At 33.0% G+C, this 20,193-nt stretch overlaps 2 protein-coding genes across 2 annotated transcripts; both read right to left on the bottom strand.

Annotated features, from left to right (window-relative positions):
• Positions 1 to 5: 5 nt before the first annotated feature.
• LOC146537253 (protein KTI12 homolog) lies at positions 6 to 1,985 on the bottom strand. The gene is made up of 4 exons (XM_085188175.1): positions 1,640 to 1,985; positions 1,012 to 1,207; positions 581 to 719; positions 6 to 335 (listed from the first exon to the last, which is right to left on the bottom strand). The coding sequence occupies exons 1-4, from the start codon at positions 1,905 to 1,907 to the stop codon at positions 6 to 8; spliced, it is 933 nt and encodes a 310-aa protein (XP_085044301.1). The 5' UTR covers positions 1,908 to 1,985.
• A 290-nt stretch (positions 1,986 to 2,275) lies between these two features.
• LOC146537252 (uncharacterized) lies at positions 2,276 to 19,748 on the bottom strand. The gene is made up of 9 exons (XM_085188599.1): positions 19,391 to 19,748; positions 7,361 to 7,472; positions 6,868 to 6,949; positions 6,545 to 6,692; positions 5,972 to 6,072; positions 5,430 to 5,508; positions 4,864 to 4,964; positions 4,268 to 4,392; positions 2,276 to 3,859 (listed from the first exon to the last, which is right to left on the bottom strand). Exons 1-8 carry the CDS (start codon positions 19,449 to 19,451, stop codon positions 4,270 to 4,272), a joined length of 807 nt encoding a protein of 268 aa, XP_085044725.1. The 5' UTR covers positions 19,452 to 19,748; the 3' UTR covers positions 2,276 to 3,859; positions 4,268 to 4,269.
• Positions 19,749 to 20,193: the final 445 nt, after the last annotated feature.

The following is a 20,193-nucleotide window of genomic DNA, read 5'->3' as shown; positions in this document are numbered from 1 at the left end:
GAAAATCAAAAAACAAAATAGCAGGAAAGATCAAAATTAAAATCAAAGACATAATCAGTTAAAGTTTTATTCAAATATTGTATGTAATATCTCCCTATTTTATTAGCATTTTCATTTGAATGATTCATTTTGGCATAAGTCAAGAACTGTCTTCTAAGCCTCAGTAACTTTTGTGGATTGACTGTTTGTATGAAACCCACTTCTAATTCACATTCCGGATAGTCGGGGAATTTTACTGTATTTAGATTTAAATTTTTCGATTCCAAAATCTGTTTTGATATGGCCTGAGTTGCTTTGTCTAGTTCGTATAAGAAATTTGTTGAGCTGAGTGGTGGCTGAAAGAAAAAAAACCATTTAAAGTTAGATATAATATATTTTTTTAACTTCATGCTGCTTTCTTCTCAAATTTTAATAAAAGATCTCAAAACCACAATTTATATGACTGAAATTGAAACTGAACCCTCCCATTAGAGGTTTGGCCGTCAATCATCATTTTTATACTAAAATGTACCCAATGTGCCACAAAGGCCTTGAAACATGTAAACTAAAAAAAATCTCCATGAATTAGATATATACTTACATTCTGTGTACTCATATTGGGTGGAGGTGGTTTCTTTTCAAACAATACTTTGTATAGGTCATCTAAATTTAACTCATCTTTAGGTTGTACTGTAAATAATGGACTGTCCCACCTATTATTTGAGTTAGGCTCTTCAAATCTGTAATTTAAAGATAATAATATAATATCATTATTGCCATTTGAAATTAAATATTATTCTAATTATATTTTATTAGAAACTTTCATAATCTGAAAATATATATTTTTTTAGATTCACTTTGTATCCCACATATAACGGGGTAGGCAGAGGGAATCTGGAAACCTAGAGTGACAAAAAAATATTATTTTACAATTAAATTTAAAAATATTTAAAGAAAACCCTATTCTGTAGAATTTTACATAAAAATATTAAAATAACAGTCCTACATATTTGAACTTTATTTATATTATACCTTAATTTTGTCAAAGCATTAAAAACTTCTTCAGTGTAAGCCTCATTATGTATATCATTTTTTTCAGTGTCCTGACTTTCCTTATTTAATCTCTTCAAATTATCTTCCCATGCCTCATCATGGTTCCTTATGGTATATAAAGTACATTGTGTTGATTTTGATGCCTTTGATGCACAGTAAAGTTCATAGCGATAACCTTAAATTAATTGTTGGGTATTAAAATTGAAAAATTCAAATGAAATTATTACACAAGAAAAAATGTAAAGTAATTTTATAACTTTATTTTATAACATTCAATTTTTAGCATTATTGTTAAAATATAAAGGTATGTTGTCTTTATCATTGGATTTTATCTGTTTAGAATATAAAAATCATGTAGAGTCAACATATGGCCTTCGTCACTGCTTGAACTGGTTGAGACTTACTTAATGTACCTCTTTTGTCTTAGCAGATTGGTGAAATTAAAATAATTCATTGCTCCCAGGGGCAAGGTATGAATTAGCAACCACAACCATCACATTTAGAAGGAGACTTTCCACGGCGCCTTAATAATTATAATTAATAATACAAGCTCATACATAATAAAGATTATTTAGAAAAGAATTGAACATATGATGCACTTTTATACCTTTAATATAATTGCTTCCATCCAAAACTACCACATTATCTTTGCCAATGAGCCGTATTACTTCAGATTTTAGATAACCACGGATTCTTTTTTCCTTCTGAGAGTCTAAATAAGCTGAATTCTTTTCATAACCTAGCTTTTGTATAGCTTCATGTTCGGACACTATTTCCACTTGTTTTTTATGTGTATTTTCGAAAAACTGTTTTATTTCGAATGCTCGTGTCGTTTTGCCACTAACTGGTGTACCACAAATTATTATGAGCGGCATATTTCGGTATTTTCAATAAATCTTCCCAATATTTACTTCGTGTCATAAACGTCAATATGACATTTGTGACTTAACAATTGACATTTTTAAAATACGTTTCATTTCTACATCGAAATAAGTTAAGCCCAATCTTAAGTTATTTCAATACAGAAAGTTGTGCAATAATTTTAATTAATATGAGGTCTGACTATAATTGCAACGTTTTTATGACTAGTAAAACTTATATATCTTTTAAATTGGTTTATTTAGATTGAATTAAAACACTTAAGTGTTACAAATTTGAAAAAAATATATATGTTTATTAGTTTTAATTATATGAAAGTTAAGTTTAAAAATACAATAAGAAAGAAGGGGCAATAAAAAACAAATTATTTCAAATTCCCATTTATTACAAGTAACAAAAACAGTTATAAACAATCATTTATAGCCTTTACAGTGCCATCTTAAATGATTCCGAAACCTATTGAGAATGCCTTGCAAATAAAATATACTAATATCTATATCACATAATAACACAAAATCTATCTTTATATTGTGATTTTTTTAAATTATAGTTATAACGTGAGAAAGGACCAAAAATAAAAATAAAAAATACTGCATATCTATTTTAAATATATATTATTATGCACTGCTCTCCAAAAGAAATATGTTGTTGAATAAAAGAATTATTTTAAGTACTTAATTATTAAATAAAAAATCACAATATAAAGTGCAAATTATAGATTTTTAAAGATCAACACAGTATCCCCTAGTATATATTTTTCTTGCAAATTAAGAAAAGAAGTGATTAACTATCGTTTTTCTGCTAAAACAATATATTTGCGAGGAAAAATGTAAAGAATTTTTTTTTTGGTCTACTATTTCCATTATGTTAGTTAGAATATGATGAACTTATAATTTTTTATTACAAAAAGTCTCACAATAGACTTTTTATTATTTTGACATTAAATGAAAGTAATGTATGCTGATGAAAATTCTTAAAATTACACGTAAGCTATTGTGACTTATATTGACAAGAAACATGTGTAGGTAACGATAATAAAATACATATATTTTAAAAGCAACTCAGATTATATTGACATTAATGTAGTATTCATTAACATATTACATTGTAAATTTACCACATTCTCAAAATGAAAGTGACCTAACTCAAAATAATGTCAAAAATAACCATAGTCTTAGTATAAATTCCTTTTTAAATTAAGTACTTTCACTTTAAAAGGTGATGATATATTGTCAATTAAGTCTCTACTGATTACTTGACTGTTAAAAACCTTAAATTCAAAGTAAAAATACTTATTTAAAAGTATTTCTTTGAATATTTGTTAATATTAATATTTTTGACACAGTTGATTTTGGCCATATTTATTTTATAGAAACACAGATTAAATAAGAAACTTAATTTTCTTATTATGTTTTTTAAAGAATTATGTAAAAATATTGGAATGAAATATGAAGAAAAGTATGCTATAACTAAAAATATTTTTTGTACGAATTTTATTAGTAAAAATAAAAAAATATAAATCTTTATATATAAAAAAAACAAAAACAAATTTGAGCCAATCATTAAGTTATCTAATTAACCGAAAGCCCAATTAACTTAGTATTTACACAAAAAAATAAAAATAAAGGTGTTATTTAATTTATTATTATCAATAACAACACTTAAATTTGTTTTAATTGTAGCTGTCAAAAATTTTTATTTGTAAATAAATGTACTATTTCATTTACATATAAAAATGTAAATTGAGTTATATTAAATAAGTATAACAGGTCAAACTTTATGGCCATAATAAAAGTGTATGTTTAAACATATTTTTGAGAGCTACACTTTATATTGACATTTACAACAACTAGTGTTGCCACAGTATTAAGAAATATTACATATAAAATCTATGTATGTGTAAAACAGATAACATATAATTGTTGAAAACTCCTAGTGCTGCTAAAACCTGTACAAAGTAAAAAGACTCAGTAAAAAGTATTCCTGTATAAAAAAACATTAAATGCTTAATTTGTAGCAAATTTTATTTATATGAGGATATAGATTTAACAAAACAATATTAATGTAAAAAAAAGTTGTGTGAGCCAGACTAGGGAAAAAATACTATTATCTATCCCCTGTACGGTAAATGATTAACGCGCCGGAGGAAATAGAATATTAAATATTTTCATTTTCTCACTCTGGTAACGAAGCACTGCGCAGCGTTTAATTACACCAATCAACACGCAATCGCTCCAGATACCAGCGGAAAGTGGTACACGGAAAGTCATAAGATTAGGTTCCCATATTCCCTCTCTATACCCCGCTATGTGCGAGATACAGCCAAAGACGAAAAATAAATAATTAAATAACTTACCACTATGTTTTCTTCCTCTGTAATCTACCAGCAATACGAAACGCTATGAACGGCCATATTAGTATTAGGGCTAGTGTCGGTGGACTGAGTTCTTGCCACGGCCATCGCCAACCCCTTGAAACCTGCTGTATTAACAAATTATTATTAATTACATTGATAAAATAAAGCACAAACTATTATACTGGTAGTTATATTGGTAGTTATATTGGTTGGTTGGATCCCCACTCGAGAAAATGAAATATTTATTTAAATTTATATCTTCATTTTTTCACTCTGGTGTGGAAGATTTAGTTCTGCCACTCAACACGCAAATCCTCCAAAATTCAGCGGTAAATGGAGAACAAAGTGTCTTAACATTAGGGTCCCTTTGTCTGCCACCCTGCTCTATGCTATGATACTATTGTATTTTGATAAACTTCTCTAAATATTCAGTGTTTTTTTTTAAATCTGTTCATAAATAAAAAAAAAGTTCAATTAGTTTCCTACGTACGCGGCGCGGAAGTATAATATTACTTAAAAAAAATAAACATATGTTATTAAGAATATTGTGTTTTATTTGAATTTTAATAAAAAAAAGCTTAACATAAAATACATACATCCATCAACCTCCTATCACCTTCTACGGCTTTTCTCAAAGCCGCTACATCCGCTTCTAATCGTGCTAATGTGCCCGGCAACTGCTCTAACACCTTCAAATCTGTAAATATATGAAAAAGAAACATACATTCCAACATTAACCTGACTTTAAACGCGACGGTTGGGTGTTCGATTTCCACTTTGGGAGAATGAATGACTTAATTTATTTCCTCGCTCTAGTAACAATAGAAAGTGCGGCGTTAAGTTCCCCCAAGCCAGCACGCATTGTCTAGAAAATTGAGCGCAGAGTTAGGAACGGAGTGGCTGAACACTAGATTCCCTTTATCATATCATATGGGGGGGGCACATGCGTACGACTGACAACGCGACAAGTTGTAAGTTCGAATCCCAAGCGAAGAAGAAATATTTTATACTTTATTTCCTCGCTCTGGTAACGAGGCACAGAACTGGGGTTGAGTTCCATCACTCAACACGCAATGCCTTCAAAATTTGGAATTCGATATGTCCTACCCTGCTATGTGTAAAGTACAGTGTGAAGCTAAAAAAAAATTAAATCAACACTCACGCGTCAACTGCGACGTAATTTGATGCGCGTGCCCGTTGCTCAGGCGTGGAGCACTTTGAACGTGTATTGGTTCTTCGTTCTTTAACAAATAGAGAAATGCAGCATAAATAAATAATTCATTTAAAAATAGTATGGATCTGTGATCACATATATGTGGACATATGATCACGTGTGTGGGTGTGTAATTATAAGTGTGTATCTGTACCTAATCACATAAAATATGCATAATTATGTGTACATTTGTGATGATATATGATGTATGTGGATGAGTGAATGTGTGATCTCATGTGTGAATATATGATCACAGATCTACGTGACGGTCGTGAGTTCAATTTCAGTTCAATTCAAGTAAATTAAATATAACAATCATCAGGAGAATGATTATTATAGTTCGCCGCGTAGTAGAGGTCCGCCATTAAAAATGCAATATTTAAAAAAATCGGTGGAATGTAGGAAACGAAATCCTAATACTAGGTTCACTCTGGCTACCCCGCTGTATGCGGGATATAGCGTGAAGCTAAAAATAAAAACATAATCCATACAACAGTATCGTCAACAGTGTCAATGAATTCGTCTTCCGAGTCGTGCCTCGTCCGCGGCGGAGATCCGCTCCTTAATGACGCGTTGCTTGGTGAACGGGAATCTGTTGAAAAACATATTTAAATATCAATTAATGTCCAAATAAAGTTCTTCCAAAGAATTTTAATTATTTTCTATTTTTAGCGCTGTATCCCGGACATAACAAGGTAGGAAGAGGGAACCTAGCGTTAAGGACACGCCGTTCCTCATTTTCCACCGAAGTTTGGACGTATAGCAAGTTGAGTGAAGTTTCTTTACATTAGGTTCCCCACCATACCTTGCTATATGCGAATGTATCACGCCGTAAAGCTAAAAAAATAGATTCTCTAAATATTTAACATATTATGAGAATACACTACTTATACTACAAAACAACATTTTTCCATATTACTATAAAGTGGCATAAAATAATTACTGTGTCCTAGGCTAGATATTCGAAAAATTAACACCAGCTTTTATAATTTTAATATTTTTTTTAGCTTGAAAATATAAAAAAAACTATATTAATCTATTAATAATATTTAAAAACAACTTACAACTAGGCGAGTTCTCCTGTGAATCCCTACACCTCGCTAATATATCGCCGGCCACCAGTTCCAAGTCCGCACTGGGGAAGTCCTGGCCGTCGTCGCTCACGGATAAGAAAGACGCTACGTCCGAATTGTATGCCATTGTTTCTACTATCTAGGGATAAAATGAGAAAGAAAATAAAATATTTATTATTCCAAAAAGTCGTTATATAAAAAATGAAAATGTTTAATATAAGATTATTGTTTTCATATACCATATAACTTAATAAACGTATATCTTTAGTCATATAAACATTGCTATACTAGAAACAAGCAATAAGTAAAGTTACCTTATGTAATTCGTTGACATACGACGACATCGCCTCTTCAGCTGCCATATCGCCCAATTTCTTCCACGCCTCCCATTTTGCTCTGATATCATAAAGAATTCATATAAGGTTAACAGAAATTCTAAATAAATGCTTAAAATTAAGGTTTCTTTTTTTTCGCTATAATAGCCGCCAAAGAGCCTAGTGTTAAGGCACTATGTCCCCCACTTCCACTTAAAAGGGAAATCCAAATAATTTATTCGCCAACGTGAAATCGAACCCACAACCATTTGCCAGGCGTTGACAGTCTGACGTTATACCGTTGCGTCAAACCGGCCTCTAGAAGTTCTTAAGCAATGTAGAAATTTATAGACTACGAAACGCAACGGCCAACGAAGTGTTCTTATATTTAAATTCTTGGTGTTTTTTTCTCTTTAGAAGTACGGAATCCAAAATATCACCAATAATAAAAATTAAATTATTTAATAGTTTCTACATTTGTTGGTGGTACTACCTATTGACAACATCCCAGAAGCCAGGCTTGTCTTTATTGCACGGGCCCTCGGTGGCCTGCTTGAAGTAGCTGTAGAAGCGTAACATCAAATCATTGCTGGGCTGGTACGATCCTGGTGACCAAATTGTAAGGTAATTAGGTATTTTCAATAGGTTTTCTACTAGATAGATATTTATCTATATGTTAACGTTGTTTTTATTGCATGGACTTGCATAACAAGCCCATCTTTTTCCGTTCACGTAGGAATCTACACTCATATTGAGATTTGATGAAAATTCAAAATATTCATTTACATTAAGTTGCCAGTACATGTCCTTGCCAGGACAATCACGACGAGTAAATTACAAATCAATTTATTGCATATACCTTTTCAATTTTAATTTCTTTTAATTTGCCTAAACTAAAATAATTATAATTTTAACATAATATTAACTCTGATAATAATATTAAAACACTCCGCCCCCCACTTTTCATTCAATTTTCGAAATATTATGTTTCATTAGCAGACCTCAACACCACGCACTGTTTAAACCACCTGAACACGCACTTCTTCATTCCAATCTCCACATTCTGACTAGTACCAGCCTCTCTGTTTATTATCTCTTTATTTGCAATTATTATTTATTTATTAAACTACAACAAGTAATGGCTATATTTTCTTATTACTCTACTGGAGGTCAAAATGTTAGAGATCAAATGTTATAATAATTTTATAGTTAAAATTAAAACTTCACTTTTGTAACAATAATACAATGGTAATACAATGTTTATATTTAATTTATGCAATAACTAAATAACTTTTCATGTTTAAAAGTGAATATATCAGATTTTTTTAGCTTCATTATCATACATATAGCAGGGTCCCAAGGGACCTTATCATTAGGTTCCTCGTCTACCCTTGAAATCCTGCCTACCTCTGAATTGGGCGGAAAACGGTAAACGGATTGTTAACACACTGTATTGCCTATTTCCAGGACGTTGAGTGGTGGCTCATAACATTTAGCTTTTTCCTCTTACCAAAGCAAGAAAATTAAAATAATTCATTCATATGAACACGGATTAGTAATGTAAAGTACGAAAGTAATTATTTTTCTTTCCTAAGTGTGAAATAACACTTTAAAAGTGTTAAAGTAGATCATAAACAGCACCATTGCATACTTATATAAAAGTAAAACAAAAACATTACGTGCAAAGTTAAAGAGAATGGTAACTAAAGTTAGTAGGTACATTTTTTGTTTGAATACTACAAAGTCACAGACAGTAGAGTAACGCGACAGTTGTGGGTTCGATCTCCAGGGTTTCTTCACTTTGATATCCTCGCTCTGGTGACCAGACAACGCGCGGCGTTGAATTCCGCCGTACAATACGCGAAATCCCGAAGGTTGGGCAGTGCGTGGGGAACGAATGGTTCCCCCGAATGATAAAAAAATGGACCAAAATGATAGTGTTGATACATTGCAATCAGCTTTCACTGTCACCGCCATATAATAATTGTGTCGCATCAAACGACCACAAACTTTCGCTTTTGCCAAACATTCAGAAATAATATAACAGTTTTGTTTTACAAATTACGTTCAAACGTAAAGCGGTTGAGTGTATTTTTTTAAACTGTACCTACGTAACTACGAAATAATATAGAACTTCTTGTCTTGATTTAGTTAAACATAACTTTATTTAATTAAATTAAATATTCATAGTAAATATTGGGGCCAGTCGTTGCGCAGCGGCACAAGGGTGTCACTGTAAACGCGACGGTTGTGAGTTCGATTCCCACTCGGGGAAATTGAATATTTAATCTTTTCATTTTCTCGCTCTGGTAACGAGTGCGAATGAATGAATGACCGAACCTTCTGATGATGATAAATAAAAATACTAAAAAATACTTGTTGAGGCAAAAGGAACAACTAAGCAATCTCTCACTCATCTGCAGCATTCAGCCGCGCGGGCAGAGAAACTACTTTTTAGACATTCCAATCTTATCCATCAACAGTACGGCATTACGGGTTGCAGAACCCAACGCCGTACACGTCATCATATCTACGATACGACGCGACGTCACAAACAAACCCACATACAATTTATAAATACAATTACAATTAAAATAACAATCTCCAATTTATCATTATATTAATATTAGATCTAACTACAATATAACATTAAGACTTATTAAGTAATATGAGTTAACTTAAAGTAACCACTAATTGGACCAGACAGAGCTCGTTAATTTCGTGGTTGACCGCAACCGTTGTTCTAAATTCTTAATTTTGAATGTTAAGATCAGTTTTTTAATAAGAACTTGGCGCTATTACATTTTTTTACATTTATTATAATAAATTAAGATAATTAAATGATAACGCACATAAAAAAAAATTATTGCACGTTCTACATTAAATAAATATTGTAACAATGTTGTTAACATTGGATTTTAATATTTAAATTTCCGTAATAGGTATTATTATGCTGAACAGTTAGTTATGTCGAACGTGTTAATCTCAGGAACTTCTGGTACGAATTGAAAAAAACATATATTTCCATTGAATAGTCCATTTATCGAGGAAGTTTATAAATTACGTTTCATCAATAATTTCAATGAGCTACAGTGGGCTCATTGAAATGAGAGGACCATAAGTTACCTCAGGAACTTAGAATGTGTTTGTAAATTTTCTAAAAAAACTATGTAAAATATTCTTAAACTGAGTACTACGATATAATGCATTGAACAGAATTTTGCAACGGTTTAAAGTAAAGTCGCTGTGTGTTAAATATTCATCGAGGTTACCCAATGGCCACTTAAACGTCAATGTTTCTATCGATTGCTGGCAAAGGTCATGAATAAGTAATTCAATTGAAAAGAATATCGATATTATTCTCCATTTCGCTATAATCACGTATCTTTTTTACCAGTTCCACGCTGTAACCTGCATGCCTATAATAGTAAGCTAGGCAGTTCTTTCTGCCTACTTTTCTAGTGCCAATACACTCCGTTCACTATTTTCTGTCAGAATTCGAGGTATTGTGTGTTAAGTTACCGCGTTTGGTTAGAGCGGAGAAATAAGACTATATGCACTTACTTCTTAGTAAAAATAGTGGTGAAATTAATAATGGACTATAGTTATTACTTTGTTTAAGAATATTTTTTAAAGAATTTCTACAATATTCATAAAAATAAAATTTAAACTCTAGTGCATTTTATTTCAAAGTCCTAATTTTATGTATGTAAGTAGGTCACACTTATTTATAAGATACGACAGGAAGCAGATATCGTTTTTGTTTGTATATGATACTGTATTACAATTAACAATGAATTCTCACGATGGCCTAATGTTCACTTTGATTGCTCTTGCCGCAATACCGGCAGATAGTAGGTTCGATTTTAATATAAGATGGATTGAGCATAAAATATCTCCTCGTATGCTATACTAGCGGATCGCTCGCGAGGTCAAATGTATGTAAATGTTTTTGTAAGTGTTTGTGCTACCTGTGATCGTGGGTACAGTAATTTACTAAGTAACCTATAGCATTATTCGGTAAATGCACCACTATCCTTAAAATATTTATTTCATTAAATCAGTAGTTCCTAAGATTAGCGATTTAAGTTAAAATAACTCTTAATTACTCATATGGATCCCAAATCATTTATTTATTGGTAACTTCTACTTATTTTTTTTTTAAACTACACGCTCATTTCTTTTTTTTTTATTTTATTTTAAGCACATAGCAGGGTAGGCAAAGCGGTACCGTTGCGCAGTGGGTCAGCATCCGACTATAAACTTTATGATAGTGAGTTCGATTTCTAGTCTTGATCTCCTTGTCTGGATATTTTATTATAATTAAAGTCAATTTCAAATTATCAAGCAATATAATACATATTTAAAATAATAAAAAATCTATTAGTATATCATAAATCTTTAGTAAATCATTGAATAAATAGACTAGCGTAACAACATTCATTTCAAGTTTTAATTTGACCCTGGCTTATACTGGAGTATCTACATTATTGAGGTGAGCTTAAAATTGTAAATGCAAAAATGTCTTAATTATTCGCATGTTTACTTTAAAACGGATAAGCCATATTGGCAGTAAAATATTTTCATTTGATAAAATTTTTCTCATTATATTCCGCATATAGCTGTGTAGGTATAGGAAACAGTGTTAAGAGACTGCTCCTCACGTACCGTTCAATCACAGAGCTCACATTTCATACCAAAGCAAGGAAATGTGAAATAACCTTTCCCCGAGTGGGAAATCGAACGCGTTTGACTGGAGAAACTCAACGCGGCACTTTGACTTGCCAGAATGGAAAAATAAAAACAATTCACTGCTGGATCAAACCTAAAACTATAGTTTACAGTTAGACATGGGCCCACTGTTACATCCACTGAGTTGGTACTAAGAAAGAAAATAGAACAGACCTTACTTTAACGAGTTGAGGCCGCTTTAAAGGTAGCTGTAGATGATGGCTGCACAGATTTCCTTTTAGGATTAGATTTTTCTTAGGTGCTTTTAATAATGTTATCTTTGCGCATTGTTCATCGTAAAAGTTCAAATAACGTAACTTTGAAGCGGCCACAACTCATCGAACAATGTATAGTACTTCAATAATGCATTATTAATTATGCCCAAACAAAACAAACATGAGGTTTTCGCTGACGTTTGTTTTGGTTTACACACGTGTTAGTGAAAATATCTCTTTTTAGTGGTGAAACTCCTTATTTACTTAGTGGAAACATTATATAATAATGTAAATAGATCCATACTAATAAGGTGATTGGTAATAGTAAGTAGTTGTGCTGTTTTATAGTTTAGATTAGTTTTAGTTTATAGTTAGGTTATTTTATTTTAAGATGGATCCTGATCCTCCACCTGACCCCCCTGATCCTGGGGGGGGTTATGTAAATTCCACAGTTCAAGCTGTAAATAGAAAAAGGCAAGGTGAGGAAACATCCTCAAACCAGGATATAGTTAAAAAAACTATAATAGACCCATCCACCGCTACTCCTTCCATCCAAAATGTATGGACCCACCCTGCCATGTCCGAAGCCCCAAAATCCTATATTAGTACGGATAAAGGTCCCTTTATTGTGTATGTGTCAAGGGAATCTCCTGACCCATCTGCAGGGACCTCTATAAGAGCTATTAAATTTGGTCAATTTCTCCATACAAATAAAATTAGTGATATAGTTAATGATGGAGTTAAAAATGTTGGTCGCAATAAAATCAGTGTCCAATTTACGTCTGCTGATGCAGCGAATAGATTTTTGGCTAATCCTGTTCTTAGTCTATGTAAATATGTTTGTGTAATCCCGACATTTAATATTACAAGAATGGGTATTGTAAAAGGAATTCCCGTTGAATGGTCTTTGGAAGAGTTTGTTGGCTCACTGATATTCCCTACTGCATGCGGAGAAGTTATAAAAGCAAGACGAATGAACCGGAAGAATGTAAGTGAGGGTGTAGTTACATGGGTCCCAACTCAAACTGTTGTAATTACTATACGTGGTCAACAATTGCCTGAAAGAGTATTCTCCTATAAATCTGTCCTTAATATTGAACTGTATAAATATCCTACAATCCAGTGCCTTAATTGCTGTCGTTTTGGTCATGTTAAGTCACAGTGTAGGTCAAAGCCAAGGTGCTATAGGTGTTCCCAGTCTCATACTGGTGACGCATGTGACATCCGGCAGGAAAATTCAACCTGCATCCATTGCACAGCGAAACATTTTGCAACTGAAAAAGGGTGCCCTGAGTATGTAAGACAACAGAACATTAAGTCGGTTATGTCGCAAGAGTGTATTTCCTATATGGAAGCATCCTCTCGGTTTCCATCTGTCCAACGTTCCTATGCTGATGTTGCTAAGGAAATGTTTTCACCTCCTGTTTTCACAAACTCCCAATCCCAACAAAGCAGACCTGCTGCTTCTTCCCCTAAATCTTATTCTAAAACAGTTTTCCAAGCTCCCCGTCCCCACGCTCCTATGGCAAAGGGATACAATAGACAAGCTCACCAGTCCATTATTAGCAATTGTTCCTCATCCCTTCCTAATGGTTGTGCACTTAGTCAAGGTTCTGACAGTTCAGCAGAATCTACAAAGGATCTGTTAATTGCTTTGACTGACACTCTTGTGAGCATAATCTCAACTGCTGATGAACTTCCTTTACCGTCCTACGTTGCCCAAAACCTACTCAAAATCTTTAAAATCCTTCACAATGGCTCCACTATCCTTCCTACAGTGGAATAGTAAAAGTATTCGTGCTAAAAAGCATGAATTACTTTATATTATTTCTCTGCATAATCCTGTCATTATTGCCCTCTCAGAAACGTGGCTGGTGCCTGACTCCCGATTCAGGGTGCCAGGTTTCGCCTGTTTGAGGGAGGACAGAAATGACGGGTATGGAGGTAGTGCTATCCTCATCCAGCACTCTTCTCCATATTCCCGTATTCCTCTCCCTTCTCATAGTCAACAGTTGAATGCTGTTGCTGTGAGGACCCTTGGTATTTCCTTCCTTTCTGTTTACATCCCTCATCCTTCCCCTTCCATCTTTCTAGAGCTTAAGTCTATTATCTCTTCGCTTCCCAGCCCTGTGGTGGTCCTGGGTGATTTTAACACCCATCACACTTTGTGGGGGTGTTACTACTGTGATGGATTTTCGCCTTGGTTGTTGGACATGATTGATGATGTGGATCTCTGCATTCTCAATGATGGATCACCGACTCGTAGGGTTAATCCAAATCAGAACCCTAGGTCTGCTATTGATCTTTCCTTATCTTCTCCTTCTCTTGCTTCCCAACTATCATGGTCTGTACTTCCATCTACCCATGGTAGTGATCATTTCCCGATTTTGCTGTCCTTAAATAATAGACTTCCTTCCACTCCTAGTCCTTCCCTTCCCCATAGATTTAATTTAAAAAAGGCCAACTGGAACGAGTACGCCGACTCTGTGGATTGCATGTTGTGCAATCTTTCTGAGTCTGGTAATTATGAGAGTATCTTTGTTTACTATGAAGGGTTTGTCTCTGCTATTATGTCTGCTGCTGACCTACATATCCCCAAATACCGCTCCATTCAGAATTGGATGCATTTCAATCCCTGGTGGGATCAGGAATGCTCTGATTCTGTCCTTCGGCGAACATCTGCCGAGGAGTCATACGCAGCCTGTATGACTATGGAAAATTTTATCGACTACAGACGCAAGGATGCGAAGTTTAGAAATTGCATTTGGAAAAGGAAAAAACGTGGTTGGATAAGTTTGTGTGAATCCCTTAGTCCTCGTTCCTCTCCTTCCCTTGTTTGGACAAATGTTAAGAGATTTCGCCGATCTCTTAACAATGTCAGCAGTCCCAATTCCAATAATCCTTCTGTTTGGCTCAACGATTTTGCAAACAAATTGGCTCCTCCTTTTGTCCCATCCCAAGATTTATTTATATCCACGCCGGTTGAATCTTCGGAGGAAATGGATCTTCCTTTTTCCTTTGAAGAACTTAAAAACGTCTTAACGGATTTAAAGGATACCAGTCTAGGTGAGGATGGTATTTCTTACTCCTTTATTACAAAATTAAATGATAAATCTAAACACCATTTTCTAAACATGATAAATAAAATATTTCAATCAGGCAATATACCCAACTCATGGAAGTCCCAAATTGTTATCCCTATCCTCAAACCTGGAAAATGTCCTTCAGATTTTAATTCCTATAGACCCATTGCCCTGGCATCTACTATATCTAAGATTGTTGAACGGCTTTTGAAAAATCGACTGGAATGGATAGTGGAAAGTAGGAATATCTTAGCGCCCTCTCAGTTTGGCTTTAGAAAGGGGCTAAGTACTATTGATAGTCTCAGTATTCTTACTACAGATATTCGACGAGCCTTTGCCAAAGGAGAGTATTTGGTTGGTGTCTTTTTAGATGTCGCATCTGCATATGATAATGTTCTTCTTCCGGTGCTCAGGCAGAAATTGCGTCAGCTGAGTATTCCGCCGAGGATGTCCCATTACATATGTAATCTGCTGACCGGGAGATCGGTATCTGTAAGACATCCGCTTCTTACTATACCTTCCAGACTTGTCTGGAAAGGTCTTCCTCAAGGTTCAGCTCTTAGTCCGCTGTTGTATAACGTATACACACATGACCTTGAATTATCTGTTAATAATTTCTGTAACATCCTTCAGTATGCTGATGACATCGTCCTCTATTACAGCTCAAATTCTATGGAGGACATAACTTTTCGCTTAAATACTGCCTTGCACTATCTTAACCAGTGGCTCTCTGAGCATGGCCTGGCATTGTCGGTAGCTAAATGTCAAGCGGTCGTGTTTACAAAAAAGAGAGTAATTCCAAATTTTCAAATTTTGTGTGATAATATTCCCATTCATCTAACAGAAAACGTCAAATTTTTAGGCATAATACTTGATAAGCGATTGAACGGAGTTGCTCATGCTGAATATCTCAGCAGGAAATGTGAAAAAGGCATTAATGCTTTGAGAGCTGTGTCTGGTGTGTGGTGGGGCGCACACCCTTATACTCAAAAACTGCTGTACAATGCTATAATTCGCAGTCATATTGACTATGGATTATTTGTGTTAGACCCCTTTAATAAATTACCTACTGAAAAATTAAACCGAATACAATATAAATGTCTTCGGATTATCCTAGGTGCGATGAAGTCTACTCCTACCAATGCATTGCAGGTGGAGTGTGTAGATCCTCCACTTCCTATCCGCCGACAATTCCTTTCCGATCGATTTGTGAGTAAAATGTTGCAGCTGTCTTCCCATCCTCTACGGTCTAAGCTATCTAAGCTAGCTGATCTCATTCCTCAAGGCAAACCTTTACCATACCTGCTTGATAGCTTCCTTAGACTTACCTCTCTTCCTAATCCTTTGACTTGTTTTCCTTCTAATCCACTATTCCTTACACCGTATAACGCCCTAGTTCATTCTCCTTGTATCGTCACAAATCTTGGCCTAACCAAGGGAGATCCTGGCACCAACACAAAATTTCAATCCATAGTAAATGAAAATTTTTCAAATCACATCCTCATCTTTACAGATGCATCAAAGCTTTCAAAAGAAAGCTGTGTTGGTGCAGCTTGCTGGATACCAAAATTCAAAATTATATTACAATTTAAATGCCCTCCCGAATCATCTGTGTTCACAGGCGAGGCTGTTGCTTTGTTAGAAGCAGTCCTGTTTACACATTCCCACAATTTTAAACAGACAGTTATTTTTACTGACTCACTAAGCTGCTTAATGGCCTTAAAGGGAAGCCCATTTTATAGTAGATTGAGATCTTCAATTGTTTTAAGGATTCGTAAAGAATTGTACTCTTGTCATCTAAAGGGTTTGGATGTTACTTTGGTGTGGATTCCAGGACATTCTGGAATCAGTGGGAATGAATCTGCAGACTCCTGCGCTAAATCAGCTATTCAGTGTGGCACATTAGACCATTTCTCCAATTCCGCCCAAGATCTGATGTCCCTTGCGGATATTCATCTGCATAAGTCCTGGAATAATTCCTGGAGTGAGTCAAAATCCCATAAAGGTAAGTATTACGCCCTTATTCAACCTGATATTCCTAGGCGACCTTGGTTTTATTCTCAAAGGTTTATTGAACGGAGGATTATTACAACAATCTGCCGCTTACGTCTTGGGCATGCTTCTACTCCTGTACATCTAGCTAAGATCAGGGTCAGGGACCACTCTCTGTGTGAATGTGGCCTGGACGACGGCTCCCCTTCCCACATCCTTTTCTCTTGTCCTAAGTTAACTCGTCCCTTATATGATGTCCTCCCTCATAAAGTCCCTCGTCCTTTAAATGTTCAGTGTTTGTTAATGTTTGTGTTTAGTCCTTTATGTAAATTTTTATGTAAATATATTAAACTTAACAAAATAAAACTTTAAATTAACCCCCATGTAAAATATTATTTATTACTAATCTAATGTGTTGTGTATATATTGTAAATTTGTGTTTGTTTTGTTTTAGGTGAAGGCTGTACTAACACAGGATCTCTTTTTTTACATGTATTCTATAATTATGTATATTTATCTTTTTTATTACCGGTTAATTTCCTTCGTGTGTTTTCCATACAACGTGACATTGGCGAAATGAATTGTGCTCAACTGGCATGCTCGAAACGCCATATTTCGAGAAATCAATCAATCTCATCGAATAAAGGTTAGTACACTTCAATAATGCATTATTAATTATGCCCAAACAACAAAATGTCCTCTAAATAATGTTACAAACTTAGAACAAGCAAGAAAAATAATAAAAACAAAATAAAAATATTACTTAATTAAAAATTAAAGGTCAAAACAAAGTTGATAATATATTTTATGTGCATAAAAAAGTATACAAAAAGTTTTGATATGATTCTTGCCATCACTTTCGGTATTTTTGTGTAGTGTATACATGTTATTTAAACAATAAATAATTTTTAAACATATTGATGAAGCAATTTTATTGTTCCATAATTAAAACGGTAGTGTATAAACATAAAACCTATTGATAAATCACACTAATCTCTGCTTTTATAGTGTGCTCCATTAGGCGTGGCTGTCCTAAAGTGAGCTGGTGAGGACTGCACAGAATTCAAATTCAAAATTCATATTATTAGATCTTAGGATTTTTCTTCCCTAGGGAATGATCGCAAAAGTTCAGGAAAACCTTAGTTTAACTATAAGGCGAACTGTCATTGACATGCATTTCAAGTTTTGTATGCTGGCTAGTGAAACTCAAACGGGGTTTCATTTTTAAATATATAATAATAATTCTATAGGAATTCAAACCCAGAGCTATGGTTTCTAAAGCCAGACACTTGCCATTTACAGCAAACATTTTTATCATAAAATAATGATAAGAATTAAAATCAATCAAAACATTTTTTATTTCTTTAAACCAACTGATAAGTAGACAACATTGAAAAATATCAATTAATCCTTTAAATTTATCTTATTAAGATAGTTATTTTAACATTAATGAGCATAAAAAGTAAAAGGATTATAGACAAGGGCAATTGTAGTGTAACACTTGCATTCCACAACATTAAATTTATTTAAAACATATTCAGTTAATACTGAAAGAAAGTGTAGTTCTTTGTTGAGCTCTACTCACCATGTAAAATTTTACCATAATAATAAGTTGTGCAATCTCTGATTAAGTGAGGACATTAGACTACATACAATTTGATTGCTTCCTCAAATCACAGTTATGTAAAAGATCTTTATGCTAAATCAATATTTACAAATGAAAATGTCTTTAAAGTTTCTAGTTATACAAACAATACATGTATTGCATTGTAAACTTTACATAGTTGAACAAATAGTTTGCTGCACTTGTGTTAGTACATATGTATATGCAGAAACATTAAAAATATTACATAAGCTTTTTTTGCTTCATACTTTTTACCATTATCTTCTCCACTTCCTACCAAAAATATCTGGTAATACAAAGTTATGGTTTTTTTTAATTATGCAAGGAAGTGACTATAGATGTAAAGCAGTGTATTCTGTATAAAATACATGACTTATTAATAAATTAGATCTTTGAAAAATAATATTAAAACACACTCTTTTAAACTCATTGTTACAAAGGCTCATTATAAATAGTATATACAAATTGTACCATGTTCATATAAAAAAAATACAAATTTATTTCAAATACTATAAAACCTAATGAAGATATGAACAATACTCATCTGATACATTTTGCTTTGATTAATTATTTATATTAACATATAATGGAAGAGCCGAATTACCTTACAATACAGAAATACAACAAGAACTTAAAAATATATTCAATATATGTCAAAACAAGACCACTGTGACATAAAAAAACTATTTGCATTGAATACATTTAATATATTAATTATTTCTATATGAAATGTTGAACTATGATGAACCTAGATAAAAGGTCGATATTATTATATCAACTATTAAAATTAACAGAATACAAAACGTCAATTAAATAGATAACGTGCAAAAGCGTTAAATAAACAAAATAGTAATGGAACTTTCTACCCAAATACATACCACTTTTAGGTAAACTCCTTATAACATTGACAGCGGCAGTAAATTTTTCTTCTAGAGACATTTTCGAACAATCACTCACTAAAATAACAAACGCACTTTGGACTTACAATAATATTTTACATACAATTAAACTATCACTCTATCCGACATGCTAGCTTATTTAATTATTTATAATGTTATGGCACGTTTTAAAATCGTCAAAATTTAATATTTATTAACGAATAAATGGAAAATTGACAATTTCAGTATCAAAACAAGAACATTGTTGTTTAAAATTAATAAGCAATAAGCAGTCGTGGCCTTCTGTAGAACTAATAGTATGGGAGACTCGATTGATTACCTATCAATTAAAAAAAAAATAATGCTAGTGATGTAGTTATGCAACTTTCCCTTGTCAAATTTGTAAAAAAATCTAAAAATCAAATATTGCTTTTTTTAAACATATTTAAGTTAAAAGAATTGTAAGTTTCCCTCGTTATCTAAACAAAAATAATTGTATATATTCTTTTTTATTAATTATTCTGACGTACAGACAGTACATTTCTTCATATAAATTTATTAATGCTTAAATTAATCAGCAAACTCAAGAAAGTTGATCTTTTGCTAATCACATTTTTTTCATATTCTTATACAGCAATCATCTATATCTTTAAGTTATTGCTGTAGTTTAAAATATGGTAACTTTACAAACTTTGGTAAGAACAGCTGTTGCTTGATAAACGCTATCCAAATGTATCAAATGTAATTTTTAAAAAAAGGTTTACTGTTACTAAAATATACATTTATAATATTAGCTTAGTATT

Source organism: Heliconius melpomene, chromosome 7, assembly GCF_056956725.1.
Source record: "Heliconius melpomene rosina isolate 202511_hmr_F chromosome 7, ASM5695672v1, whole genome shotgun sequence".
Classification (NCBI taxonomy): domain Eukaryota; kingdom Metazoa; phylum Arthropoda; class Insecta; order Lepidoptera; family Nymphalidae; genus Heliconius; species Heliconius melpomene.
Note: the sequence above shows the minus strand (reverse complement) of the source record. Positions and strands in the feature narration are given on the sequence as shown.